General features: G+C 43.9%; 1 protein-coding gene across 1 annotated transcript; it reads left to right on the top strand.

Annotated features, from left to right (window-relative positions):
* On the top strand, positions 1 to 25,988 carry CLIC4 (chloride intracellular channel 4). Its single transcript, XM_053998741.1, has 6 exons — positions 1 to 119; positions 14,092 to 14,201; positions 18,833 to 18,958; positions 19,771 to 19,877; positions 21,021 to 21,202; positions 21,983 to 25,988. Exons 1-6 carry the CDS (start codon positions 48 to 50, stop codon positions 22,145 to 22,147), a joined length of 762 nt encoding a protein of 253 aa, XP_053854716.1. The 5' UTR covers positions 1 to 47; the 3' UTR covers positions 22,148 to 25,988.
* The last annotated feature ends 691 nt before the right edge of the window (positions 25,989 to 26,679 follow it).

A 26,679-nucleotide genomic window follows, 5' to 3' on the forward strand; every position in this document is an offset into this window, starting at 1 on the left:
GTGGCAGCGGCGGGCGAGGCGGGGCAGGGGCTGCAGCAGCGAGAGCAATGGCGCTGTCCGTGCCGGTCAACGGGCTGAAGGAAGGCGACAAGGAGCCCGTCATCGAGCTCTTCGTCAAGGTACGGCCGAGGGGAGGCAGAGGAGGAGAGGGGAGGGGAGGTGGGGCGGGGGAGTCTCGTCCCGTCTGAGCGCCGAGCGCGCGCGCGCCGCGACCGTTGGGCGCTCCCCCCCCACCCCCCTCCCTCCTCCCTCCGCTTTTCCCGCCCGGGGGGCTCCGAGTCCCCTCACGGCTCCCTCGGGCCCCTCCGTGCGGACCCCGCTCCCCGCGGACCCCTCTCCCCGCCCGGCACGGCGGGGCCAGCCCCTCCGAGCACCCCCGAGCACTCCGCGGGCGCGGGGGGCAGCGCTCGGGGCGGCTCCCGGCGCGGTGCGGGCACAAAAGCGGAGCCGAGGGCGTGTGCCCGGCGCCGGGAGGGAGTGCGGGAGCCGCGGTGAGTCAGAGCGCGCAGATGGAGCGGGCGATAGCGCCGGCGGGACCGCAAGCAAAGTCACTTTTTTGGGGGGGAAAAGCGCGGCCCGGCTGCGTTTTGCCGGAAGATTCTCCGCCCGGAGCAAAGGGTGCCGCGGGTGCGGCGCAGCACCGCGGGCAGCGCTGGCACAAGGGAAGAACCGAGCGCCACGATGGATCGCCCTCGCTCGGCATTGTGTGCCCGGCGAAGCGCTGGAAGGCGGCAAAAAAGCAGCAAAAACACGAGTCACTCCTCGCTCCCCGCCCAAAAAGTCTACTTTTTACGACGGGAAGAGAATATGTAAAGTAACACCGGGTTTTTATCCAAACTAGAAGAATGAGCATGTGTTGTACTGCCCTTATCTGGCGAAGATACCATATGGTATCTCCACATGTTTTGCATTCATTTATTGCTGTATGATGCAATATTTTGCATCCTCCGGGGCTCTGGTGATGCAGCATCTTACTTTTACTTAATATCAAAAGTAACACCAATTACCCCGTGCAATCTTCTCTTTCTGTGCTTAAACGTCCTTTAATGAAAGCCTCTGCAGAAAAGTATTTAAATTCTTCAGAAGAAGTTTCTTCCAACTGTAGTGAGAAAAACATAGATCTCTTCATCTGGGAACTTGGGAATTGCTTTGTATAAAAGCGACGATGACAAACATAAAAATTTCCAGCTAGGGTTTTGGAAATAAGTTATTAAATATCTATTTTATTTCTTAAATGATATTCTCTAAAAGTGTTGAATTTTTCCTCTTTTCATACTTCTTAATAGTAGTATCAAGAGGCAGTAATGGGACCCCAGGGAGAGCATTGCAATGGTGGATTCCAGAGCTGATTTTGGTCAGAATATTTAGGCTCTTAGTGTAGAGGTTAGAATTTACAAGTGCAGCACTTAAGTTACAGATTACTTTGAATTATTTATAGCAGTGTATCTTTAATATAAAATGCCAATTTGTCTTCATTTGCCCTAAAGTTCGTCAGCTGATTTTTCTTATTTTTAAGCAAATTCAAGCAGTGATTGATGGCAGAATGATTTGGGGGCAGAGGGAAATCAGCTTTGTGGGTGTGTTTAAAGATAATATTTCATGCATGAGGAGTGGCATGGAAGAAGCTGTAAAAATAGTTTTGAGAGATGTGTTCATTTTGATTAAATAAGAATTGGACTAATAAATCTGTGAGATTATATAAAAGGGGGAAATCAGGGGATTTTTTTGTCCTTTTCAACTGAAATTTCTTTATTGGCATGGGTTTAAGAAGGCTAAATTTGAGGTCATCAGTGAGGATTTTTTCCCTCAAGGAAACCTTTTCCCATTTTTATGGATGACTGCTGCACGCTGAGCACTGTCTGCCCTAAGGATAAAGTTCAGTTTAAAATAAGAGGTTATTATTGCCTGCCTTCACGATCTTCAGGTAAAGGTTATTTCCTGTAAAATCCTTCAGATAAAGGACAACCCCCAGCCCAGCAGACAGACCAAAATAGTTGTTTCACCTGGGTGTTGCTGCCTGTCCCACACTTTATTGAAGCTGTTGAGGATTATCAGGACAGCGTTTTTGTAAGGCAAATAAAATCTTGTTTTCTGACTCATTCAAGATGCTCACTTCAGAAATTGCTAGGGGAATATATTTATTGAAGAGAACCAACAGTGTCTGTCTAAAGGAGCGCTAAATTTGGATTTTAGTAATTATTTTTTCCTCTGTGAATTGGATGCACACTTGCAGTTTTTCCACGTGGTTGTGGATGCAATCTAGAAAAAAAATCCGAAGTTACTGAGGGCTTCTCCACGCAGATAATCACTTTTCAAGCCGTGTCTGGGATCTACCTGTGCCCTGTTAGCCAGGGAAGCGCTTCAGGCAGAGGTAGTGGAAAAAGTTCTGGACCAAACTCGAGCTCTCAGCCCAACACCCGGCCCAGGGGCGGTGACTGCATGACCTGGGCACAAAGGATTGTAGCAGCCAGACCTGAGATGAAACAAAGGTAGGGATTAAAGCTTGAGAAACAAACCTGTGAAGCAGGAGAAAGGGTCTGGCTCTGTGCCCAAACTGTGGGGTTTGAGCCTTATTAAATTGTGATCAGTAACAATATAGGATGGGCACAGAGCGGGGAGGAGCAGGCACATGGCTGGGCTCAGTTAGGAATGACTCTGTCACAGTGTTGTCACCAGCACATTGATACCATTTTTCCCACCAGACAATGTATCAATCTGCTGAAACTTGTATTTTCTTAGTCTGTGAGAACTCCCTGCAGGATTGGGGTACTTAGGTAAGAAAATCTGTTACAGTGGTGATTCTGTTTCTTGGTGTCACAATGAAAACTTCCAGAATGTATTTAATTCCAGAGCCAGTGGGCTGCCTGTAGTCTCTTTTAAACCAAGTGTAAATATTTTCCGAGTCTTTTCTCTTGAGAGCTGATTAGGACAAAACCAGTGATGTATCTGATTTCATTTAGTTTCCTTGTCTGTTCCATGTTTTATTAACGAGGGAGGCTTCCATTGTCTAAGAGGAATATTTTTATGTGCCCTAGTGGCATTTCAGAGCAGTGAAGGCTGCATTGTGGTGAATGTGCTCGGAGAAACCTGAGCTCTGGGATTTGAGTGCAGCTCAGACAGGTCGCTTGGAATAATAGCTGTGCTTTAGTTGATGGCTTGTGGAATTTTATTGTAAATAAAACCGTGGTGAAGTGACTTGGTCAAATAGACCCAGTCACCTGTGGAAGTCACAGGACAGAGTTACAAAACTGCCTGTGCAGTTCCTGTAAGGGAGTGTGTGAGGATGGAGTTGCTGAAAGCTCAGCCCTGGGCATTCTGGAAGGCACTCAGTGATTGCATCCTCTGCTCATACCGAGGTGAAGACACAAGTTCAGTGTTAAAGGAAACAAACACCAGACTCCACTAATAAGAAATTCAGAGTTGTGTGTCTCTGCTGGCATGGCATGGGTTGGAGCAGATGTAGGGAAGCAGTGAGGAAGGTCTCCCCTCTCCACTGGGTAACGTGTGTGTACTTGCTAATTAATCAGACCCTGGATTTCTGGCAGCTCTCAAATAAGATGTCATTGCGAAATGGGGCACCTGTGTTGAAAATCAGAGTCTACTATCTGTTTACCTTTGAATTGTCTGTCAGTACAAAAGAAAAAGCTGTGATTTCACATTTAATAAATCCCCCACTCTGAAGCACTCGCAGTGATTGTAGCAGAAGCTTGTCTCTGTTTTTGTGTATCTGAAGCAGAGATTTGGCAGGTGAACTGTTTGTCTTCCGGGCTCGGGATCTCTTGTTCAGTGCAACGCTGGGGCCGAGGCAGGAAGGGGATGTGAGCATCTCCAGCAGCAGCTCCGCAGGATGGATTTGTGTGGATTCAGGTCTGCCTGTCTCACCTTGTGCTCATTCTCTTATGTAAGCTCTGCTGTGGCACTCTGCAGCCCTGTAGCTCTGTACATTGGTTTATAACAAACCATCCCTGAGCTTCTTTGTCATCAATTTTTTATCTTTTTTCACCCACAAAGTAGCTGTATGATTTAAAGGCACATCAGTACAAGGAAATAACAGGACTTGAGACATGCAGTTCTGCTTCTCAAAGATAGTCTTGGCAGGGTTATTGCTTGATAATCTTATTAGATAAGTCTCCTCCTTATGCACCAGATCATCCTTGGAGGGTTTGGTGTAACCTCAGCAGCTGAGAACCTCCTCAGCCTTTCTTTGATATGTGTTTGGTGTAGACAGCAAAATGTCATGTGAGGGTTATTTCTTGGGAGTGTTGTAAAGGAGCCCTTTGTAAACTGAGGTGTAACCATTTCGTTATATCCTGTGCTCAGTGGGTAGAAATCAGGCCTTTTCCTTCTCTGGCCAGTAATTCCTTTAAATTATGCCTGAGAAAGTCCTCACAGCCAAAAACATCTTCAGCTTTTTCATTTGAGTCTGGCTGGTGATACAGGAGCTGGTGCTCTTGGTACAGAGTTGTTTGAAAGTACTGAGATGGTCTCAAGTGTAAATGTTAAATTTTTTTGCAAATCATTGGTAAAACCTCCTGGCAATAATTTCCAGAGGGATTGCACAGATGAGTTAGCTTTCCTTCAGTCAGGAATTGCTTCTGAGTAACAGTTATATTCCCTGGCATCCCTTCTTCCCAATGATTAACATCCAGACAGCTCTGATTGTCAGGAGAAATTGGGTTTCACTTTGCAGCTGAAATGTGTCTTAACACTCAGGCACTTTTCCTCTTTTCCCCTCAGAGGCATCTAAAAACTGTGAATTCCCAGATTTCAGCTGGTGGCCCTTCACAGGCTGAGGGTTGGGCTGTATGGTGGTGCTTGTGAGTCACTCCCTCCATGGGACACATGCCATGGACACATTCCTGCAGCACAGATTCTGCTACAAAAGACAAGTCTGTCCTCAGTTTTCCCAGCTGGGGTTTCTCAGGGCGTGCATTGAGGGCTTGAAGTGGAAGGGAAAGCCTGTGTGTCAGAGCACACGGTGTGGGGCAAACTCTAGGGCCTGGAGGCTGCCAAAAGTCAGGGATAAAGGAACACCGAGGATCCAAGGCTTGTCCTGATGTTTTGTGTGTCAGTCTGTGACAGAGTGAGTGAGCAGTGATGAGTTCACCAAGAGGGAAGGGCACTGTGAACACCAGCATTCCTGTGAAAATGAGTAAAGACAGTGAGATCCTCTTTAAAGAGAGTTTTGTGTGGGCATAAAGATGCTTGATTGTTGAGAAGTAACGAGATAGAGAAATCCTTACATCAATTTAGGGAGTGGGTGGGAGGCCCTGCTAATCTGGCAGTGGGCAGCCCTGGGACAGGATTAGCACGATGAGAAGTTGGTAATCACCCCCCTCCCAGCCTGGAGTGACTCATGGCACTGCCTGCTCCTTCCATGGCTATCCTGACCTCATCTTGGGCACGGAAAGAGTTCTTTATTCGAGGAGCAGGCCTGTCTGTCTTGGAATGGGGAGAGAAGTCGTTGGTTCTCTGGATGTGGATTTTTGAAGGCTGAGTTGTCCCTTCCAGGAACCTGTGCTTGGAAGAATCTAATTGGGAAATTCCTTGAACTCCAAGCTAAACAGTAAGCTGTGTACTCTGGGAAGCGATGTTGGACTCTAAAGTTTGATTTTTTTAAAGTGTTCATTAGCTCAAAGGAAAAAAAAAAAAATAAAGAAAAAGCCCTGCACTGTTATTTTCTCACCAGTGTGTGTTCAGATTATGTTTAAATGAAACATTTCTTGTGATGTGACAAACACAAGGCCTGCAAGCTTTTGTAACAGTGCCTGCATCAATCCCAGCTTCTGGCCAGGCTGGACATACCACTTAAAAATCCACAAGAACGACTTTTAAGACTGGATAACTGTACTTGGCAGTAACTGGATTTGTTGCCTTGTTTTGGTAGATGTTCTCTTTTCCCAGTGAATTGAGCAGTGCAGTTCTGTAAAGCCTGGACTGGACAGCGTGGGAGAAAACAAGGTGGTTTTTGTCTGCCAGGGGAGGCACTTGGTTTGTCTAAGACAACAAAATTTAATTAAGGTGGTGGTTGGTTGCAAATTGATGGTTCATGGAAAAATAGTTTACATCTGTATTTGTTATCCATCTAATTTGATTTTTATCTTCAAAGTTCTTGGTAAATAAGCTGTAACAAACAGCTTATTGTCCTAATCAGGTCTGGGTTTTTTTTTTTCCTGCATATTCTTCAGTGTGGAATAATATAGTTTTAATCTTAAAATAGATGCTAGGTGCTCCCTTGTGGTATTAAGAGTTTGTGCATATTTTAACAGTAAAAACACCCAAACCCAAAATTATGTTGTCTTCACAGGAGTTTCAATAGAGGTTTGACTTCAGGAGCCTTAAATCCTTCATTTAGAATACTCCCCCCCAAAAAAAAAATGTAACAGGTAATATTTTTTAAACTTGCTTTGTAGTTGGGTTTTTTTATTCAGGTCAAATACATTTGAGGCACAATCTGGATTTTTAGGGTGTTTGCTTCTGCTGGAGTGAAAAACATAAGCTAAACTGCTGTTAATTACAAACATCTTTGTGTGGGAATTCTCTGGGAGTTCAGACTTATTCCTTGTATTGTTGGCCAGACAAAGGGCAAGGAACTTACCCGAGGAAAGGAAATGACTGAGTTCTCCCCACTGAATCTCCATATTAGGTATAAACTAAATATAGCAGTGTAATCCAGGGGTGAAGTCATATCTGTATATTTTCCCGAGAAGAGCTAATGGGATCAGTCAGTGCTACTGGGCCAGCCTCAGAGTTTTTTTGGCTCTCTTGGAGCTTTACTATTTTGGCTCCATCCTTTGGAGAGCTGCTTTTCTGAAATAAAGGAAATAGCTTTTTTTATGTGGTTTTGTCTAAAAATAAAATCAAAGCAAGCCTAAGGAGATTTCTGTGCACTTCAGGGTGCTGCATTAGGTGAGACACAGTGTTCTGGAGCTCAGGGAGATCAGAACAGAGGTCCCAGAGGAGAAACTCAGGTCCCATCTCCCAGGGGAGTGGGAATTCAGTTGGGGAGGTGCCTTTTAGTTGTGCATTGCTTGTGTTGGACAGAGAGCAGCCCCCCCCCCCCCCCCCAATCCCATCATTCTGAAATAGAAACTCCAGCCCCACTTTTGGTCTCAGATTATGTTTTTCCTCCCCAGAGCTTCTGATTGTGCTGCAGGCAGGGGAACAGGTTCAGGACTGCACTGGGTTTTGAGAGGCTGCTGAGAATTTGTGCAGCTTGTGTCCTCACTGTCACCTCCCTCGTGGGCACTGCTGCTCAGAGCCCAGGCTGAGGCAGCTGTGCTTTAGCTGCACATCCTGTGTTTTACCAGGCCTTGAAGCTCTCAGCTGGTGCCTTTTGGGCTGGGATTTTGACACGAAACTCCTCTGGGTTTTGCTGCTCTGGAGAGGTTTCAGTCCAAGTCAGCTGGGCTGGGATGACCTGGAGGAGGAGGAGCAGCCCAGGGTGAAGCTGGAGCAGCTCTTGGTTGTTCTCTCTGCTCATCTGCCCCTGGCTTGTCTCTCTCTAAATGAGGTTATAAATACCACAAACACAGCTCTGTCTTTTCCTGTCCCACGGAAGTGAGGCACAGTCAGAGGTTTATTTGAAGAGCTCTGAAATGCCACAGATACAGATTTGACTGGGTTCTTCTGAGCCCCAATGACAGCATTTGCAGTTCTTTCCTCTCACTTTGGTGCTTCATGATTTGGTGGGGGAGGTTTGGAAATGGGTCTCTTGGCCTGTAGCCAAGGCACACACTGTACTTCAGCAAATTTAATAAGTCCAGGGAGAGAGAATCACTGTCATGAACAATTCCTGCTCTAGGTTTATGTGCTGGAGACCCAAAGGCAACTTTCAGGCAGTGTAAAAGAAACCCTCAGTGTTGCAGAGTTTATTGTCTGCTTACAGTTTCCTACCAGAAAATTGCAAGATTGTGTCAAGATGTTACCCAGCGCATTTTAGTCAGTGTGGCCCCGCTGATCCTGTGGGGTTTGTCCAACACCAGCTCTCTGTTCAAGGTATTGCCACAGCAGAGATGCCAGGCTTGTGCCATTAGTGAATAATTGGATTTTCCTGTGCCAGGCCAGGAAGTGTCCTGAGACTGTCCACAATAAACCCAGGGTTTTGTGTTCCTGTCATTAAGCTCATTTCTTCACTGAAGAAAACAGTGTTTTGTATTTAAAGCAGGTTTGGGACTCTCCATCTGATTCTCTGAAAGGATGAGCATGGAATAATTCCTGTTCTCCAAAGGACTAGAAGCACTTAATTAAATTCTGCTGAATTGTGGATTTACTTCCGTACACCATGAGGATCCCACAGCATTTTCCAAAAGCTTTTAGTGAGAATTGGGCAGCAATGAGCAGGAGCTGCAGGAAAGTGTGCAGGACGAGTCTGCTAATGATTTTGTTGGGAGCAGCATCACAGGGCTAAAAACAGCATCATCCTAAAATGGTCAGTGTCTGTTCCAGTCCGGTGTGTGACACAGAGGGGACTTAGCAGAAAGGTAATGACTGAAGGGTGGCTTGGATGGGCTGGCAAACATTCCTTTCCCTGCTGAAAGAGCCAGATCTCAAGTAAACACAGGCACTCGAGTTAATGATTTTGAAGTATTTTTTGAGTTTAAAGGAATTTCAGCTGAAGTGGAACTTGGGTTGGTTACAAATGGTGATAGGGGTCATGAGAGGCAGTGGTAACTCAGGTTGGTTTTGCCCTGGGTGTGTTAATGTCAGTCAACATATAACAAATGTACATTAATTATCTTAGGCTAATTATCTTAGGGAATTCCAGGTGTGAGCACTGACCTGATGCTTGTTGTTTTCCATTTTCTTATGTTTTTCTCAAAGGAATGGCTACTTAAAGTTGCAGTGATGGACTAAGTTGTTTAGTGGAGCTAAATTTGGGTAGGGCGTGGTGGTTGTGACTTGAGAGTTTACCTTCACACAGTGTTACCAAATTAAAAATTCACTTTCAAAAGGCACTTCTGATGTCCTGAACCCTCTGCAGGATGTGCTGTTGGTTTTTCTCTGATTCCCACCTTTCCTGGTTTTGTTCATCGTGGCAGGGAAGTTCTTTGGGCTGTCAGCCCAATTTTTGTGCCCTGTGTTGAAATGTTGTGCTCATCTGTGCTCTGCCTGGTGGCACAAGGAAAAGCTTTGCCCTGGAGGTCGTGGCCCCAGCTATGCCCTGTCCTGGAGAGGCAGAGGTGACAGGAGGAAGTGTCCCTGTCACTCAGCCCTCAGATTAAATCTGGTTGAACTGGATTTAGTCAGGGCTGGACTCTGCCTTGCTCCCTGACCTGTTCCTCCCCTAAAAACAAACCAACTCCCTTCTCAAACTGCAGCTCTGGGAGGGTGGCAAGGAGTGGAACACTACTGCAGATAAGCTTTTCCAGCCCTGCACCTCACTACCTTGTCACTTGGTTTGCTCTTTGAATAAGAGGAGAACATCAATATTCATCAACATTTGAGCCACTGGGAGCCTTTAAGGTCTGCTTTGGTTTGCAGAGTGAGTGTGAGCACAGAGCATCCCTGAGGCTCTTCCATCCCCTGCACAGGGAACAGTTGTGGTAATGGCACTGTGGGGAGCATTCGTTACATCGATTGCTGTCACTCCTTCCGTGGCTGTAATTCTTTACATCTTATCTGAAACACCCTCAGTCAGCACCAGGGAATTCTGCCTGTTCAGCTTGGCAAGATAAAGGCCCAAGGATTTGGGCTGATACAGCAAGACCCTTTTCATGTGTGGAACATCAAACCACTCCTTTCTGTATCCTCTGTTCCTTTATCCCAGACCTGCAGAACTGCTGCAGGTTTTTCACTTGAATTGCTTTGTTAGTTCACCTTAAACCATTTCCTCTCAAAACAGTAATCCATAAAGGATTATTATTAATTACTCAGTTTTGGAATGAGCTTACTGCTCATTAAACATGCAAAATTGATTGTTATCTGCTGGTTTGAGGCAATGGCTTTGCATCATGCTGGGTTGCTCATGCAGTTTTCTCAGCAGGTTTGGTTTTCCTTGTTAGAACTCAAGACATATTTCAAGATTACTGAGTTCAGAACATACCCTCTCTTTCATTTTTATTTCCACCCAGTCTGTTTATTGGCTGGAACATTATCCTTCTAGACTTCACAGAGTGCAGATTTCCCACTTGGGGAAGTGGGGATTTCCTTGGTGCTGCAGTCAGAAGGCTCCAGTCATTGTCTTTGTGAAAAGTATTCTGTGGGATGCTTCTTTATCCCTCTTCATCCAAACTTCTTATACCACTTCTGGTAAAGATGTCATATCTGGGAGAAATTCCCTTGAGAGTTTTGGGTAAATTAAGAAATGGTCTTCTGGTGTTCTGCCCTTTCCTTTTGTTCTATTTTTGCAGGCACAGACTGAGCTGTACTACATTGCTCATCAGATGCACTTTATTGTTTTTCTACAGCTATTTGATCTAGTTTGGGAAACTTGTAGTGGACTCCTTTTAACTGGTTGATAATTGAAAGAATTTTGCAGAAATCTTTGGGACCAAGGATTTCTAGAATTCTCAGATCTGTGCTGTATAAGAAGGGCTTTGTGCCCTTCTGATGTTCCTTTGCTTGTCTGGCTTTTTGTTAGTCTTGCAATAAATTTCAGCGCTTCCTTGCTAAGGTAAATCCACTCAGGTTCTCGTGTCAGGACTCAGGTTAATTTTTATGCAGCTGTAGAGACAAACATTTCACAATTTAAATGGATTTTTTTTTCCTTCCTTTAGCTTGTTCAGCCACTCAAACAGATGTTTGATTACTTGTACTCTCTGGGTTTTTTTTTTTTTTTGGAAAAACAGTCTCATTTGAATGAAATCACTACTCAGGGAAAGAGAAAGGGAGGAGGTGGCTTCCAAGCTAAGTTCACTCTTGCAGACACTGGGATAAGTAGATTTTGGGGGTTTTTCCCTTTCCCAAGGGCTGCATTCGTGCATGGGCCGAGCTGCTGGGCACTGGGAGTTGCCAGGAATTTCAGTGTGGCTGTGATAAACCAGGCTGGCTTCTCAATGAGCAGCTGATTTGTGTTACTGCCTTGGAACTCTCCCATTCTTGTTTGAACTTCCTTTCTTATTTAATGTTTCTTTAAAAATAGCTTTATTTGTTTTCATAGAACACTGTAGAGCTGTGTTCTGTAGGGTGTGTGCTCTGCTCTCCCTGTGCCACGTCTTACAATTAACAAGGTCCTTTTTGCCACCTTTTCAGAAGTTTTTTGAATTCAATTCAATTTGTGGAGGGTAACACACAAGTGAGAAATTCCATGTTCCTTGCTGTGTGAGAGGTGTGGCACTTTTCCTCTGTCTGGTCCTAATCCCTACAACTGAAAACCTGAAATTCAGTGAAATTAGATATATGGTGAGGTTTTTGAATACATATCCTTCAGTGTACAATGGCAGAATTGGAAATTAGCCCTAATTGCAGTCAGTTTGGCATTAGTAATATTACCAATATTTCTTGTAATGAAGTTTTTTAGACTGGTTTTAAGAAGAAATTGAAATAAAACCCCAAAGCTTCTCGGTATAGAATGACTATAACCTTGTTAAATAACAAATAACCTGTTATTGCAAAGAAGTCAACATTTAATATTTGCTTTACTCTGATGGTGATGAGGATTAGACACTGAAGATATCCTGGAATTTTATGGCCTGAATTCAAAGACAAGGCAATGACAAGCAGCAATTATTCTGTGATTAACCCCTGCATGACAAATCATGTCAGATTTCAGAGTATTCTTCTAATATGTAAAGTTGAGAGTTTCCTGCCAGCACAGCTCTGTTCTGGCAGAGAAAATAGATCCAGGAGTGACTCCTGCAGGAGCACCCACCACAGTGGGGACTCTCAGAAGAGAATCCATGGATTGAGGGAGAATCCAGAGCTGGCTGCTCCCAAGGAGGGGCTGGAGCATCAAACACAGACACAAAATGGGCCTCTCGGGCAAACAGTTACAGAGCAGAATTCCTTGGCTCCAGAGCTCTGGAGCCAGAGTTTCTTGGCATTCTGAGTGCATTCCTTCTCCACTATGTGCTCAGAATAACTTGGGACTTTTTGGAGCAGAAGTGGGACAAACGTTTGCAGACAGAACAGTCTGGGCTCCGTTCGGGCTGCTGGGCTTTGAGAGTGCATCAGGGTTTGTTCATAGCACTGACTGTTACTGGGCTCTAATCCCCTCCTCTGACTCAAATAATCCAAAAAGCCTGTCCTAAACTAAAGCAGATGCTGCTGGTTGCTTGTTCACTTTGAATGCTGCACTTGTGTTGGGAGAGAAGGAAAGTTTCAGGATAAGAAAATGCATTTGACCTTTTTTGGTCACTTTCATTTTGGCTTAGGAGGATGGACCTTAATGAAAGCCACAGGTCAGCCTGAAATTTTAAACAACTTCTTGTGCAGTTCTATGATTTTAAAGTAGCTTTGGTTTGGATTCCAGCGGGCCAAGTAAAGTTTAACGGGATGGGGATTTCAGCCTGTGCTGTTACTGCAGTGTAACTCAGGCTTTGCTTGACGTTTGAGGACTCAGATCAGTTCTGAGTCAAAGAATTATTTCTGCTTCAAAGCATGCATTACCCTGGGCAGTACAAAATATCTATTTTCTTACCTGGGATGCAGTGTTATGTTTTTCAGTCCCTTTTTTCCAAAGGTAGATCAGACCTGACATGTGGCAACAGAAAAAGCAGATAAATATAAATCTCTATTTTACCTGTAGGAAATGTCAGTTCCAGTGTAAACACAGAAGGAGGGGGGAAATTGCTGAAATCCAGCCTGCTGTGTGCAGGGACAGTGATGGAGTTAAATATTAACATATTATCCTTTTCCTAGATGCTTCTAGAATTCAGTCTCCTGAGCAAACACATGGCAGAGTTTAAGACAATCCATTAATAATAATCTGCTGCAAGTCTGACTCTACTATCCAAAGATAAAGCTGGCAATGATAAAGTTTTGAAGAAAACTGACTCTGTGTCTACAACCAGGTCTTTGGAAGCTCTGACAGGAGGGACATTTGCAGGAATGAGTCCATTAGCTGTAGGAACAATAATTAATGTAAAAATTCTCAACAGCTGTTTAAGAGACTCAGCTTTATCTGCAAATAAAGATATCTGCAAAGGCCCCATGACTTTACAAAGCCCAAAACAGCTTTCTGAATTTAAGACAGTTTCACTGAAAAACTTTCTCTTTTCCTGGCCTTTGAAAATCCTACTATTACTCTTCTTAACTTGCAGAGTCTTTCTGAATTCTCCTCACTGTGATGATGAAAGAGTTGGCCAGGCTTTGAGAATTGCACGGATGAAAATCCCTCTTGGAAGGACTGTAATAATAACAATAATAAGCAAAATCCATTGAAACCCATCTAATATAAAGTACATGTCAGAATAATCGGACATATTTGGCAGCTTTAAGTACTGAACCAGTTCTCAGAGGATTGTATTTTATAACAAAGGTTTCCAGTACCTCATTCTAGCCCAGAAAAACTAAAATTTTCCAACTCAGCAATGCATCCTTCATTGTCAGAGCAATGATGAGATGTGTGCTATCACTGGGAGCTCACTGCTGCTTTCTAATGGGCCTTTGTTGTGCTGGGACAAAGACTGATTGATAAATTGCCTATAAAAAGTGGCTTTGGGATATTATTTAATTGTCAGTGAAGTCTCTATGTACTCACAGTTATGTCTTTCCTCACAACACCTGCAGTACAATCAATTCTCAGTTCCTGGTTGCAGTTGGCTCCCTGGAGCACTGCACAGGGAGAGATAGAGGCACTGAACTGGGAGATGACTCCAATTAATTAGCTATGCCTTGGAGAAGAAAGAGAAAAGAATAATAAAGAGCAAAGAACAGCATTGACATTGGAAAGCTGCCCTCAGAAGGTGTGGCTGCTCAGAGGAGGATGTTCAGCTGCCAAGGGCAGCTGCAGCACTGGCAGTGTCACAGATAACTGAAATATTGCTCCATACGTTTTTTGAGCAGCTAGAGGACATGACAAGTAAAAACTTGACAAATGTAGCAATTTCAGTTGTGCTGAGCGTGTGTTTAACTAAAGCTGTTGCAGTGCCTGTGAGATGAGCAGGTGGCACAGCCCTGCCCACATTAATGCTCTGTTCTGTCCTGCAGGCTGGCAGTGATGGTGAGAGCATAGGAAACTGTCCCTTCTCCCAGAGGCTCTTCATGATCCTGTGGCTGAAGGGAGTCGTGTTCAGTGTTACAACAGTGGACCTGAAGAGGTAAGAAATACTTGATTTATTGGACCAGCAAGAGTTCAGCACCCTTGGTGGAACAAAGCTTTGGCCAGACCTTTTATGGCTGACAGGCTGGTTTTGTGAAATTAAAATTTCATTGATGGTTTAAACAAAAATTATGGTAAGTTCTCTTGAATTTGTTCAGTGATTCTTCTGTAAAACTCACACAAGTCTTTTGTAACTCAGTATTGACTCTTCCTTTACTGACTTCACATCAAGATGCCCTAAGTGGGGACAGATGGATATTTTTAGTCAACCACCTTCTGGTCAAATCTCCAGTGATGGATAATTGTCACAAACAATGTGCAACCTCCTCCTCTTCTTAATGTTTTTAAGATAATTTTGGTTATTGTGCAATAATAATGAAAATACCTGCCCATGAGGAAAATCCAAGTGAAATGGGTTGGAAAAAAAGTAGAATATTCTGCCTTTGTTCAGTGTCAGCCAGATAAGCCATGATGCTGTCACCTAAATTGCAACTGCTCCTCTATGAAATGAGTACCTTGGTGGCTAAAAACAGTGAAAAGTGAATCCAGGAGCCTTAATTTCCTCAGGTTGGGCATTCTTTTTTTATGAAAGGGCTAAATTCAGCAGGGGCCTTGTGTTTGCTTTGGGTGTGAAGTCATGTTTTCCCAGCACTGATGGAAAACTCTGTTGGTCACAGCTCTGCAGAGGGGAGGCTGCCAGTGCCTCCAAACCTGAATTTCAGGAATAAAGCCAACAGAAACACAGTGTTCTGCACTGAATCCAACATAGGAGGGAGAAATCACCCTGCTGGACTTAACCTCTTGGGATTTTTTTGAGGGAGGTGACTTGTTTGGGTTTTAAAAATCACTGAAGTTGCTGCTTCGGTGCTGGCAAGGAGTGTTAAAGGCTTCCATGTGTGGTGAGGGGCAGAAAGCAGCTCTTGTCAGCTCTGGGTGCATTTGGAACTGCTCAAAGAGCCTTTCTGGCCAGAGTGGGATTTCCCTGCAAATACTGGTGCTGCCAGCCCCATAAACCAAATGTGTCACATCTTCCACCGAGCCCTGCCTGTGGTTTGTGCAAGCTCAGGAGCAGAACTGGTGCTTGTGGGTCTTGCTAGTTTGGGATTTCCTATTCCTTTAATGTAAATAAAGGTTGTTTAACCTATTGCAGTTACTGGGGTGGGCAGGAGGAGGAGGTGAACAGAGATATTTTAGGTTTGAAGGGCTTTTTACTGCTGAACCAGTTTAGATATCATTAAAATGCCAAATATTCCTGATGAATTGGCTTTATTTTGTGTCCCCTTGGCAACTTGCAGTTAACTGGATGGGGGAATGGGATGTAAGACTAACTTTTACCCTATAAATTGGTTGCAGATGTTTAAAGTTGACCTTCATTACACAAGGAAAGCTTTCTTTCAGGTTGTTTTTTTTTTTTTTTCTGTTGAGGAGGGGAAAACACAAAATAAGTGCAAAATTAAAGATTTACAGGGGAATAGGTCAAATAAACCACCTTTGTGTTGTGCACTGAAGGGGTTCTCTAGGAAAGGAAACAAAGGACCACTGAAGCTAATTCAGGTTGGAATAGATATTGATACAAACTTAATTCCTTCTAGACTTTATTTAGATGTCCTTAAATACCACTTTAATACTGTGGGCTGATCAATACCCAGTGGCAGAGCAGTGCAACTTGCAGAACATCACATCCAGCTAAGTGCTTAATAGGAAATGTTTGATATCACGTGGGGCTGTTTCCCCTTGTTATCACTGCCAGAATGATAATAGATGTTAGGTGGTGCCTTAATGTTGCCACAAGAAACTGCTTTTGTGAGCACTTTATTCAAGCCAATTATCTCCTCTGCTTCTTGTTCCTGTTAGACAAAACTCGAAGAGCAGAGCGGAAAATGTTTAAAAAAACTGAATTTATTTTGTTGCCAAAAGCAGAAAAAAGCCTTTGCTTGCCTGTGCCTCATAATGTCAATGCTGCACAACAGCAAGGCCAGTTCTGTCTGTTTGTGAGGCTGAAAAGGTCATGGTTGGGTACAAAAGTTCACAAGTGAGGGACTTGGGACACAGGAAAATCTGAGCCTGCTTTGCCTGACTCTGCCGTGTGCTTTCCCCTCCAGAACTGCCCTGTGCTAACAAAGGCACATTCTGCAGTGCTCAGCTCTGCTCTCAACACACAAAATACGCACATAGGCAAAGGAGGAGGGCAGTCCCACCCTCTGCAAGGAGTCAGGCATTTCTTCCCTCTCTTTGGGCACACAGAGGCTTCATTCTTCCCTTCTGGGCAGCAGCATTTCAGTGCCCAGAGCTCTGGCTTGTTCTGGAGGCCAGAGCAGAGCTGCACTGCACAAACCATTTGTTGGGCTTGGAACAACACTCAGGGCCAGCTTGCCTTCAGCTGAGTGCTGAAATCCTGTTTGAAGCATCTTCATGTGGAGTTTTTGCAGTTCCTTTGACAGGCAAAGCTTAAATAATGATATGAAATACTCAAATTAAATATTAAAGACCACCCAGAGCTGAATCCAACTTCAGCAGTGTGAAATACTGCTGAGGAACTGGGATTTAGTGCTGGCTTCTCCTCATGCTACTCTTCAGATCCTCATTGCAGTATTTGTGTAATTTATAAAGGTGTTACATTTAGGGGCTGGATTTTTGTCTGCTCTACAAGAAATAATTTGCATGCTAATTACTATTCTGGTTTGTGGCAAAGCCATGAGGTGTTCACACCTTAACTCTGGGGGTAGTGATGGCCAGATAATTAATGTGGCCCTGCCTCCAAAACCTCTGGTAAACTTTGGGGTAGGCACAAAGCATCTTGGAATTACTTGGAGTGGTTACAGAAGGGTTTTTTTGTTTGGGTTTGGTTTTTAAGCTCTCCAGCTTTATCTCTGAAGTAAAACTGTTACAGTAATTGCCTTCTTGTTTGACTGTTAAGGGAATTTGTACTCTGAGCCTTTTAAGGCTGTTCCTGTGTGCTTGTGCTCCAAGGGCTGTGCTGAAGCAGGGCTTGGTTAGGATCTCCTGGCAGGAGCAGCAAACTGGAAGTCAAACCCTGAGTTCTGTTTGGGCCTGGGCTGTGGGATCTTCATCTCTGCTTTCTTTCTCTTGAAAGATCCAGGTGGTCTGACTGGATGGATAAAATGCTCTGAGATGCACTCTGCTTCTTTGGAAAACTTTTTTGGGTAGTTCTTTGGAATAAACTGGTTTTGAACTAAAGCTTGCCTTTGATAGTATTCCTGCAGATCCTGTGGTCTTGCCCCTGTTTGTTTTTAAAATAACATTCCTTTTGAGGAATTTTATCTGGCCAACATGGGGAACTGGAAGGGAGCCACAATGACTTCCTGTAATTGTTGGGAGTTACAAAGCTGTATTTAAATGAAGTGTTAAGCTACTTAAAGCATTACCCAATGACAGACTTTAAATCCTATAAGTGAGAGAGTGGTGGCAACTCTTTGTGATAAATAACTTCTCAGAAGCTTGAAAATTGAAGAGTTAAATTCCTGTATTCATAAGGTTCCCATCCCCTGGCTTAAAGCAGGGTAAAGTATGAAAATCACTTTTCTCATTCAGTCTTACAAGTAAACACACCTTGGCTCTATAAAAGGGACAGCAGTGGGCAGGACATGAAATTCTGACAGGGTTTCTTAATTTTGTAGTAAATGGAAAACAAGATAGCTTGTAAGCTGGGCTCAGTTTAGAGTCCAGCTGCTCTCCCTGCACAAGCTGCTCTCTCATGCTGCCCTGCAGGACTGGGGCTGTGGATGTCACCAGTTCAGTTTCCCTGCCTGGTGTTGTCAGGAGGATTTCTTGCACTGCAATTGCAGTTTCCAGTAAATCCAGTTCCTGCATGCCTGGAGCTGGCTCAGGAACGTGGCCATGCTGGACAGGGCTCAGTCCCAGTTCAGGGTTATGGTCCAGTCTGGATTTGTTCAACAGGAACCAAGGGGCAGCTTTACCTTGGCAGAGTTTTCAGCTGGGCCAGTGTTTGTTGTTGCTGGGCCAGCAGGAGGTGGTGGCCAGGCTGCTCTGCTCTGCCTGAGGGAAATGTTAGTTAGAAATAGAGCTAGAAATGGCTGAGTATTTCAGCTTTTTGCTGTTTCTCTCATGTCTAATCCTAATGTGGGATTCCTCTCCCAGGTGTGCTGCTCTTGTTTGTAAATACCTTTTTTCACTGGGGGAAACATTTTAAACACAATGTTCAAGCATCTGTCAGCCTGCCTGGATCCAAAACTCCCTGGGCACGTAATAAATGCTTTATACACTGGGCTGGAGCAAAGTTGCTTCTTTCCAGAGCAGCTCTGAGTGAGGGGGGAGGATTAGCACAGATTATGCTATATATAAACTCTTCTGTATGGCTGGGGAAAGAGGGAGAGCGTGTGTGTGTGCATAGGTATCCCTCTTCTAGTCAACATTGTATTGATTTGAGAATAAACACAGCCAGAGGTCAGAGGAAATTGTTTTTAACTGTTTTAAATTAATTGTTAGCAAGTGTATTCAAAATGTTTAGTTGTAAACTCACATTTTAGAGAGTAAACTGGTGGTGTCTGTTTAAAACTGAGGATGTGGAAACCTCAGCAGTGCTTTTGTGGTCGTAGCAATGAAATGTTGTCCCCTGCTTGCTCTTCATGGGTTTGCATCTCACCCCAGGAAACCAGCAGACCTTCAGAATCTGGCTCCAGGCACTCACCCACCCTTCATCACATACAATGGGGAAGTGAGAACAGATGTGAACAAGATTGAAGAGTTCCTGGAAGATGTTCTGGCCCCACCCAAGTAAGTGTTCAACTGATGGTTTGTCACCTCAGACAGGCACAGTTCTCACAGGAGATTTCTGCCCTAAGTAAGGTATTCTTCAGCATCAATAAACTGAAGACATGGAGGATAGGTCTTGCTTGTCATACTTTCCTCCCCTCAGCTCCCTCATCTTTAGATCAAAAACTATTTTCTCTGTAAGATTATTTTTAAATTATCCTTTGTATACCCTGGTCATCCTTTCTGCACTTTCAAACTCTTCCTTTTGGTGACAGGCACACTTGTGTCCAAATAATGCAAATGAAGATGAGTCTGCTGTACAAAACTTAGTCCTAAACTATAGTGAGAATGTGTTTTAATGTGTTCAAACTTTCTCCAGACTCTTGGCTTTCTACTCTTCAGCTGGCAGGCAGATCCAGACACTGCCTTTGACAGACTGAACTGTTTTGTCTTTTCAGCATGGCAAAACTTCAGGCTTTTGTCAGAAGATGTGGAGTCCATACTCCTCTGATGTTAATTGAAATAGAAAACCCTGTATTTTGCTTACAGATGTGTGTGTGCCCCCTTGGCAGCACTGGATTAAGGGAGCTCTGGTGGCCCTGGGCTCCTCAGGCACTCTGCTTGTACCAAATGTCTCATTCAGAAAGCAGCAATGTGCTGTGGTGTCCCTCTGGAACCTGCTGGGCTTAAAAACCTTAGTGTGTGATACTACACTTCAGGAGCCAGTCTGGAAAAGGATAAATCAGTAACAAAGTGTCATTTTGTGCTAGTTCATAGATAATGAGCACCATTCTGCTAAAAGTGCTGTAGATCTGCTCCTTGCTGCTTTTCAGGTACCTGAAACTCTCACCAAAGCATCCAGAATCCAACACTGCTGGAATGGACATATTTGCCAAATTTTCTGCTTTTATCAAGAACTCTAGACCAGAAGCTAATGAAGGTGGGTCACTGGGGGGACAGTGCACTCCTGCTTTCACTGTCTTGTGTTTTTCAGAGCAGCTTTGTGGGAAGTGTCTCCCTGACAGATTTAGCTGCACTTGAGAGTCTCATGAATTAAAATATTATTTAAATTTAATTTCAAAGATTTCAACATTTGAAAGAGAACTTCAATCAGAATTTCAGTGGAGTGTGCATGGTTCATAAATATCCCTGGCACTGGATCTTCTCTGTGCAACAGCCACTCAAAACTCTTGAATGAAGGATAAATATTTCAACATCCAGAAGCAAATTTCAGGCAGAGTTTGTGTCATGCCCTGATGGTTGAATTTCTGTGCATCTGCTGCTCTTATGTCACCTCTCTAGGACTGAGGGCTTCCATTCAGGGTTTTGAGCTAAGCTTAGTTTGTGTCACTTCCATTAAAGGATTAAAACTTTTCTGTGTAGAGGGAAAACAGGAGATTTCACATGAGGGATCAATAAGTGGTAAAGAACTCACAGCTGGGCCTTTAAGTAGTTCAGTACAAATCAATTTTGTCCTCAAAGTACTTAGAGAGAAAACCAAACTCAGGGAATCAGGGTTCCTTTCTGCTGCCTTTCAAAGGGAGAGATGCAGAATATTTGTAAACAGTTGGGTAATAAAAGGGGATTTTATGGGGTGTGCTGCCCTCTGCTGCTGCATTCCCTAAACCTGCTGTTGCTTTCCATATCCTGCTGTGTTCCAGCTCCAGCCTGGGTGCTCTGGGTTGGTGAGGGCTGTTTGCTGAGCATGTGACATTAAACAGATTATGTTTAAATGTATATAAACCCCAGCATAGCTTAATTCTAATCAGTTTAAGCCAGTTAGGTACAGTCTTAAGAAACTGACATAAGCCACTTTTTAAACCAAAAATAAACCCTTGTGGGCAGTCTTACAGTATTTTAAATTAGTGCAAACTCCTGTATTAGCCAGCTTTTAAATAACCTGCACATGTAGGATATTTAAAGAGATTCTGGTCCAGTTTCAGTGTTCTGGTGAGCACAGAGGCACAAAAACTGACCAAGGGTTACAAATCCTTCAGGGTAGCACAGGGCTGTGGGGTTTGTACTTCAGATCTGGTACCAGTCTCAGTTTAATATTTGTTTTGGATCATCCCTTCCTGTGCAGCCTTAGAACGTGGCCTCTTGAAAACCCTGCAGAAGTTGGATGAGTACCTGAACTCCCCTCTGCCTGACGAGATCGATGAGAACAGCCTGGAGGATGTCACAGTCTCCACCCGCAAGTTCCTGGATGGCAACGAGATGACCTTGGCCGACTGCAACCTGCTGCCCAAACTGCACATTGTCAAAGTAAAACCTGGGGGGTTGCAGGGGAAAATGCAGGAGAAAATATTTGTGGTTTGTGACATTCCTGAGCCCAGCTAATTGCAGCTGTCTGTAAGCTTAACTGCATTGTTAGCAGCTGAATTTGTGCAGGGTTTGAGTCATTCACAAGGGCTCTGAGCAGCAGAGTTCAGTGCAGGTGTGAAGCTGGGGGCAGGCTGGGCAGCAGAGGATGTGAATGGCAGGGGCCAAACCCCATTTCCCTGTGCTGACCTTGTGGTCTCAGGGAGCTGCAGAGCTCACAAGGAGGAGGAGGGTGAAGATCAGGGGAGCAGGGAATGGCTGAAGTGGGCTGTCTGCTCACTTCTGTAGAGGAAACTGCTCCAGAACAAAGTAAATGACACAGTGGGAAGTAAAGGGATTGGATAATAAAAAACAAGTTGGAATCTTGGAAGAGGCAGCCTGGGACAACCACAGGAGTGCAGATGTGCCCACATCAGTGTGGTTTGATTCCTCCCCCTGCCTGCAGTGATCTGTGTCAGTTCTGTACTGCAGATGGAGCCACAGGCTCAGTTTCTGCCTGCCTGCAGAAGAGTTTCCCTGGGTGAGGACAGCCCCAAGGGGAGCAAGGCACAAGCAGCCCTGAGGAACAGCCAGGGCCAGGGACATCCCTCAGGAACAGCCTCTGGAAACTTCAGGAATCATGCCAAGTGTCCAAGTTGGAAGGATAACTTCACAAGAGAGTGGCCAGGGTTGAAAAAGTATTTTAAAAGGATGTAAATTCATAGTGTAATTCTTGTGTTCCAGGTGGTGGCCAAAAAATACCGCAACTTTGAGATTCCCAAGGAGATGACAGGGATCTGGAGATACCTGACAAATGCTTACAGCAGGGATGAGTTCACCAACACCTGTCCTGGAGACAAGGAGATTGAAATAGCTTACAGTGATGTAGCCAAGAGACTCACCAAGTAACCAGCACTTGCAAAGGATGAGGTCCTGCATATCCCGTAACAATGCTTCTAACAGACTGCTCTTTTCATATCAATAGCAATTGTTTTTTGCATGAACTCGCAGTTACTCCAAGTCACGTGGATAGACCAGGTACAGTAATTACCTAAAGTTTGCAGACTTAATTACAGGCTTGTTTTTCCTGACCTCCTCTCACAGCCTTTGAATATGATCGATGCAGTCGTGTTCCTGTTGCACTGGGGTGACTCTGGATTCTTCAGTGTGAAGGATTGGCTTGCCCCTGCTGCTTTTCTCTGTAAACATTTAGTCTATGATTTGTCCAGGAATTGGTTTAGGATCCTGTCTCACTGTATGGTACAAGGAATATTTATGTATTTTGGAATTTATTGCTTTTCCAGAAGATCTGTACACACCTGTCATACCTGTGACATGTTGAACTGTACCTGCTTGTCTATCCTATTTACATAGAGAAGGGAACTTAGTATCCAAAAGAGCCATTTGCAAAATATTTGGCAATGTTTTGTTGGTTTGTTTTGTTGTATTTTTTAAAAGTCTCTTGGATTTGAAGTCATGGTAATGGTTGAGAATGGACTCAATGTGAACCTTGGATTTGAATGACCTCAGCATCAGAGAAGTTTGAATCCAGGTTTGAGAGCTGGGGCAGGAAGCTCAGAGCTCAGAGTTGATGTTTATTGTGTCTTCAAGAGTTTGAGGAGATTTAAACACCTGCATTGTATGAATTTTGAGTTGCAGCAAACAAATAATTGTCAGGATTTTCCATTAGGAAACAGCACAGTTGGAAGCTGCCCTCTGTTCACCTTAAGAATTGCAAGTGGCTTTCTTTTTGGTAGTTAAGAGCCTTTTTGTTTTGTATAGGTATTTTTGGTGATTTTTACTTAAAAATCTGTTCTGTCATAGCCCAAATCCATGGAAACTGTAGTGTCCTAACTCTGGGTGGGGAATAGCAGTGCAATGATTAGTGATGCAAAATGGACTGAGAGCCATTAAATGGGAACCTTTTAATGCCCTTTCTTCCCTGAAGAAAGCTAAAGTGACCTTTAAAGAGAACATTTGCCTTAAATGATAAGTAGGGTTTTTTTTTTCCTGAAAGGAAATCTTGGAATTTTGTAAAGAAATGGTGGTAGAATCCAGTCCTTTCCATTAAATTTATTCCAATTTTTTTTGTGCACCTGGACTGCAGTTTTGCATACTCATAATCATTGCACTACTATACTTAATTCTTTTTACAGCAACACTGAGGAATAGCACTACAATTTTTTTAAAAGCAATTTTCAAATGTTTCTAAACCAGGGAATAGTTTTCTTGTTTAAAATTAATGGTTTTGATGCACGAAATAAACTGCTAGGTTATTTTTACAAGACCATCATAAACAACTCCAAAGAATGCTAGACTTATATGCCTATTTTTTTGTAAAGATACTTTTATATTTAACTGATTTTAGAAGCTGGAAAGTGCTATTCCTGCTAGGTTGTTCTTGGAATATTTAACATTCTGCAATAACGTGGAAATGCTCACACAAACACTTTTCTACACTAATTTTTTTTTCTTTTTTTTTTTTTTTTTGGTAAAGCACTGGCTTTATGAAAACCAGCCTGAATTTTCTAAGCATCCTGCTTTTGCTACTTTATGTACCCATGGAGTTAGTTGGACATAGAAGATCCATATTTGTATACCTGGCTTGTGGTGCCTTGCCTTTCTAGAGCTAGAATTCCAATATAAAGGCACTTAGCAATCCTGTCACATCTCTTTCAAAGACAACTCTCTTAGATACACTTAATCCCTGTTCTCATTTGTTACAGGAATGTTTAGGCATAGAGGGAAATCCTGGGGAGTGACCTGGTTAGGAGAACCATGACTGTAGCCCTTTAATAATTACTGTATTCTAGTGTCACGTTCCCCTCCTGAATGAAGTTCCTCAGCCATAAGAATCCTCTGTAGGGCTTCAGTCTCTGCTACAACGTGACATCTAGAAAAAGGAATGAGTTTTTTATTTAGATAACAGCATTTTTAATGACACATGGGGTGAAAAAGCCCCAAACCCGACCCTCCTTGGTTTGGTGCTCTTGGCCACCACAGAGTTCACACAGCTGTAGGAAGCACGTGACTGTGGGCATATCTTTGTCAAGTTTTTAGCTCTCCTTTCAAAAAGAGGTCAGCATGGCCCTTGGAAGTTGTGTTGATGGGGTTGTGGAGTCAGGCTGTGCTCCCTTTCCCAGGGAATTATCCCTGGAGTGCAGAGAGCAGGGCACCCACAGCCAGGAGCTCCTGGGGTGCTGCAAGCAACCCCCACCTCCTTAAACACCAGCTCAGGCTTCTTCTGGCATAATCCATTCCCTCTGCTGTTCAGGCAGCCTTCACACCATTCTCCTTCTCCCTCCGTGATTTAGTTGTGTCTGAGAGCTTGTAAACAGAGTTCAAGCTCTGTCTCTGACCAGCGGATTCCTTATCTCAGCACAGAGGGGCCTTTCCCTCAGAGGTGGAATTCCAATGAGCACCAGCTTGGCATGGTAACTGTCCTGGGTGTCTCTCAGGCTTCCTGCTGCAGTTTTGTTCTGGCAGGAGCTGCTCAGCTCCTCCTGGCTCGGGGAGGGAGCAGGAATCTGGTGGAGAGGAGCAGCTCCAGCTCCGTAGGTGATCCCTGCAGAGCAGCGGGGAACGGCAGCGTCTGGTGTGGGCAGAGCACTTTCATCTGGCCCCAATCACCCGCTCCACACTAATTAAAAAAGCCCTTTCATAACTATGTAAATTCTTGACTTCTGTCAACTTGTTTACAATCTGATCTTTAAATGCATTTTTAATTTCATCAAACAGCAATTAATCTACCCCCTGTTTAAATTTAAAATGCTGCTTCCAGCCCCTTCTCCAATTTAAAAACAGCAGTTACCCTTTCAAGTAGGCATTCCAGTTTGCAAGTTGGTTGCATGTATTAGCATGCTGAATAACTTACTTTATTCTCAAGCTGAAATATGCTTAAATTCGCATTAAAACAGGTGACTTGTGTATTCCCTGAACACAAGGGGAAAATCCATCACCTGCACCCTGTCTTTGTGTGGGAGAACAGATTATCCTAGGTGCATTATTATTTTATTTTTTCCCCTAACAAAACTTTCCTTCTTGAGGAGACCCCTGCTGTGGAAAGGCTGCCTGTGGAACAAGAGGCATGTGGGACTTGTGGAACAATTCCAGCCCCTCCACAGCTTCCCTGTGCATCCCTTCCCTGATGTCCCACAAGGCCAGCCCCAGCTTTCAGCTTTGCATTTTCCCATAAAATCGGTGTTTTCTCCACACTGGGCATGTCCAAACTGATTGAGAGCTGTGTGCAGCTCCGTGATAAGGAGAGAGATGTAATCAAATTTTTATGCTAAAGCAGCAAATTAGCATTTGGTATCAAAGGAGCACAGACAGGAGTAAATGGGAGCTGCTGGAGCCAAACCCACTGATGCCTATCTGAGTGCAGAACAAAAAGTGGTGAAGTGCAGCCAACTCTGCTGCGCTCCCTTTGCCACTCAGAACCATCTGAACCCATCCAGTGAATGTTTTTCAGGAGAAGGCTGAAACCCAAGTGAGAAATGCTCCATCTGCCTCAGAACCTGGGCCACCAGCTCTTGAGTTTTGTTTCTGGAGGGGATGGGAGCAGGATGAGGGGATGGAGACTCCCTAGACAGGACATCAAGGATTGGAGCGTGGTTTGCAGAAATACTTGAAGAGTTGATACAATTTGTTGTAGTTTGCTTATGTCTTTCACTTTCTGGAACATCTTTTACAGATACACCAGTATACTGCTGGCAGCTATTGTTAAATAAAATTATATTTTCACTACCAAGCAGATCTTTCTCTTATTTCTGAAGATTTCATGTGTAATCCAGGACTGCAGGTTGATGGGCTGAACTGTATAGCACAACTTGTTAGTAATTATATTCTCCATTTTTGGCTTTCAGGTTTAGGGTTTTTTCAGTGGTGATGTGATTTAAGGCAGAATTAGTGTTATTTGTAACATTATAACCAGCTGTGGTGCTCCTGAAAATTTAGGACTTCCTTAAAATTAAGAACAAGCTGAGAAATAATGACTTTCCACAATTTCCTTAGGAGAAGTGAGATGATTTTTTTTCAGATTTTCAGTGGAAAGTTAAGAACAGATCTTGGTGGCTTGTTTTTCTATGGCATGCAGGTTTTCAGAGATGGGTGAGATTTGATTGAAAAGACATAAAAAAAAAAAAATCTCAACTTTGGTTCAACTTTATCCCTTGAGTGGCCACTTCAGGAGTTGAGATTGAATTGATCCCATCACAGAATTCCTGGATTTCGGAGCTCTTGTTCTGAGTTTCAGATGGGTTTCTTTGCTGTTTTCTGCTTTCAGATAAGATGCAGCAGCTCTGGCAGTACCAAAGTGTTCTAATCTGGGTTAGTGTTTTTCCAGGACTGCCAAAAGCTGTGACTGAGCAAGCTGGGGTCGTGATGGCAACGTTTGAAAGAAATCACAGTCATGGAGGTGAATTAGTCATCAGGTAATTAAT

The sequence above is a fragment of the Vidua macroura genome, chromosome 25 (assembly GCF_024509145.1).
Source record: "Vidua macroura isolate BioBank_ID:100142 chromosome 25, ASM2450914v1, whole genome shotgun sequence".
In the NCBI taxonomy this organism is placed as follows: Eukaryota; Metazoa; Chordata; class Aves; order Passeriformes; family Viduidae; genus Vidua; species Vidua macroura.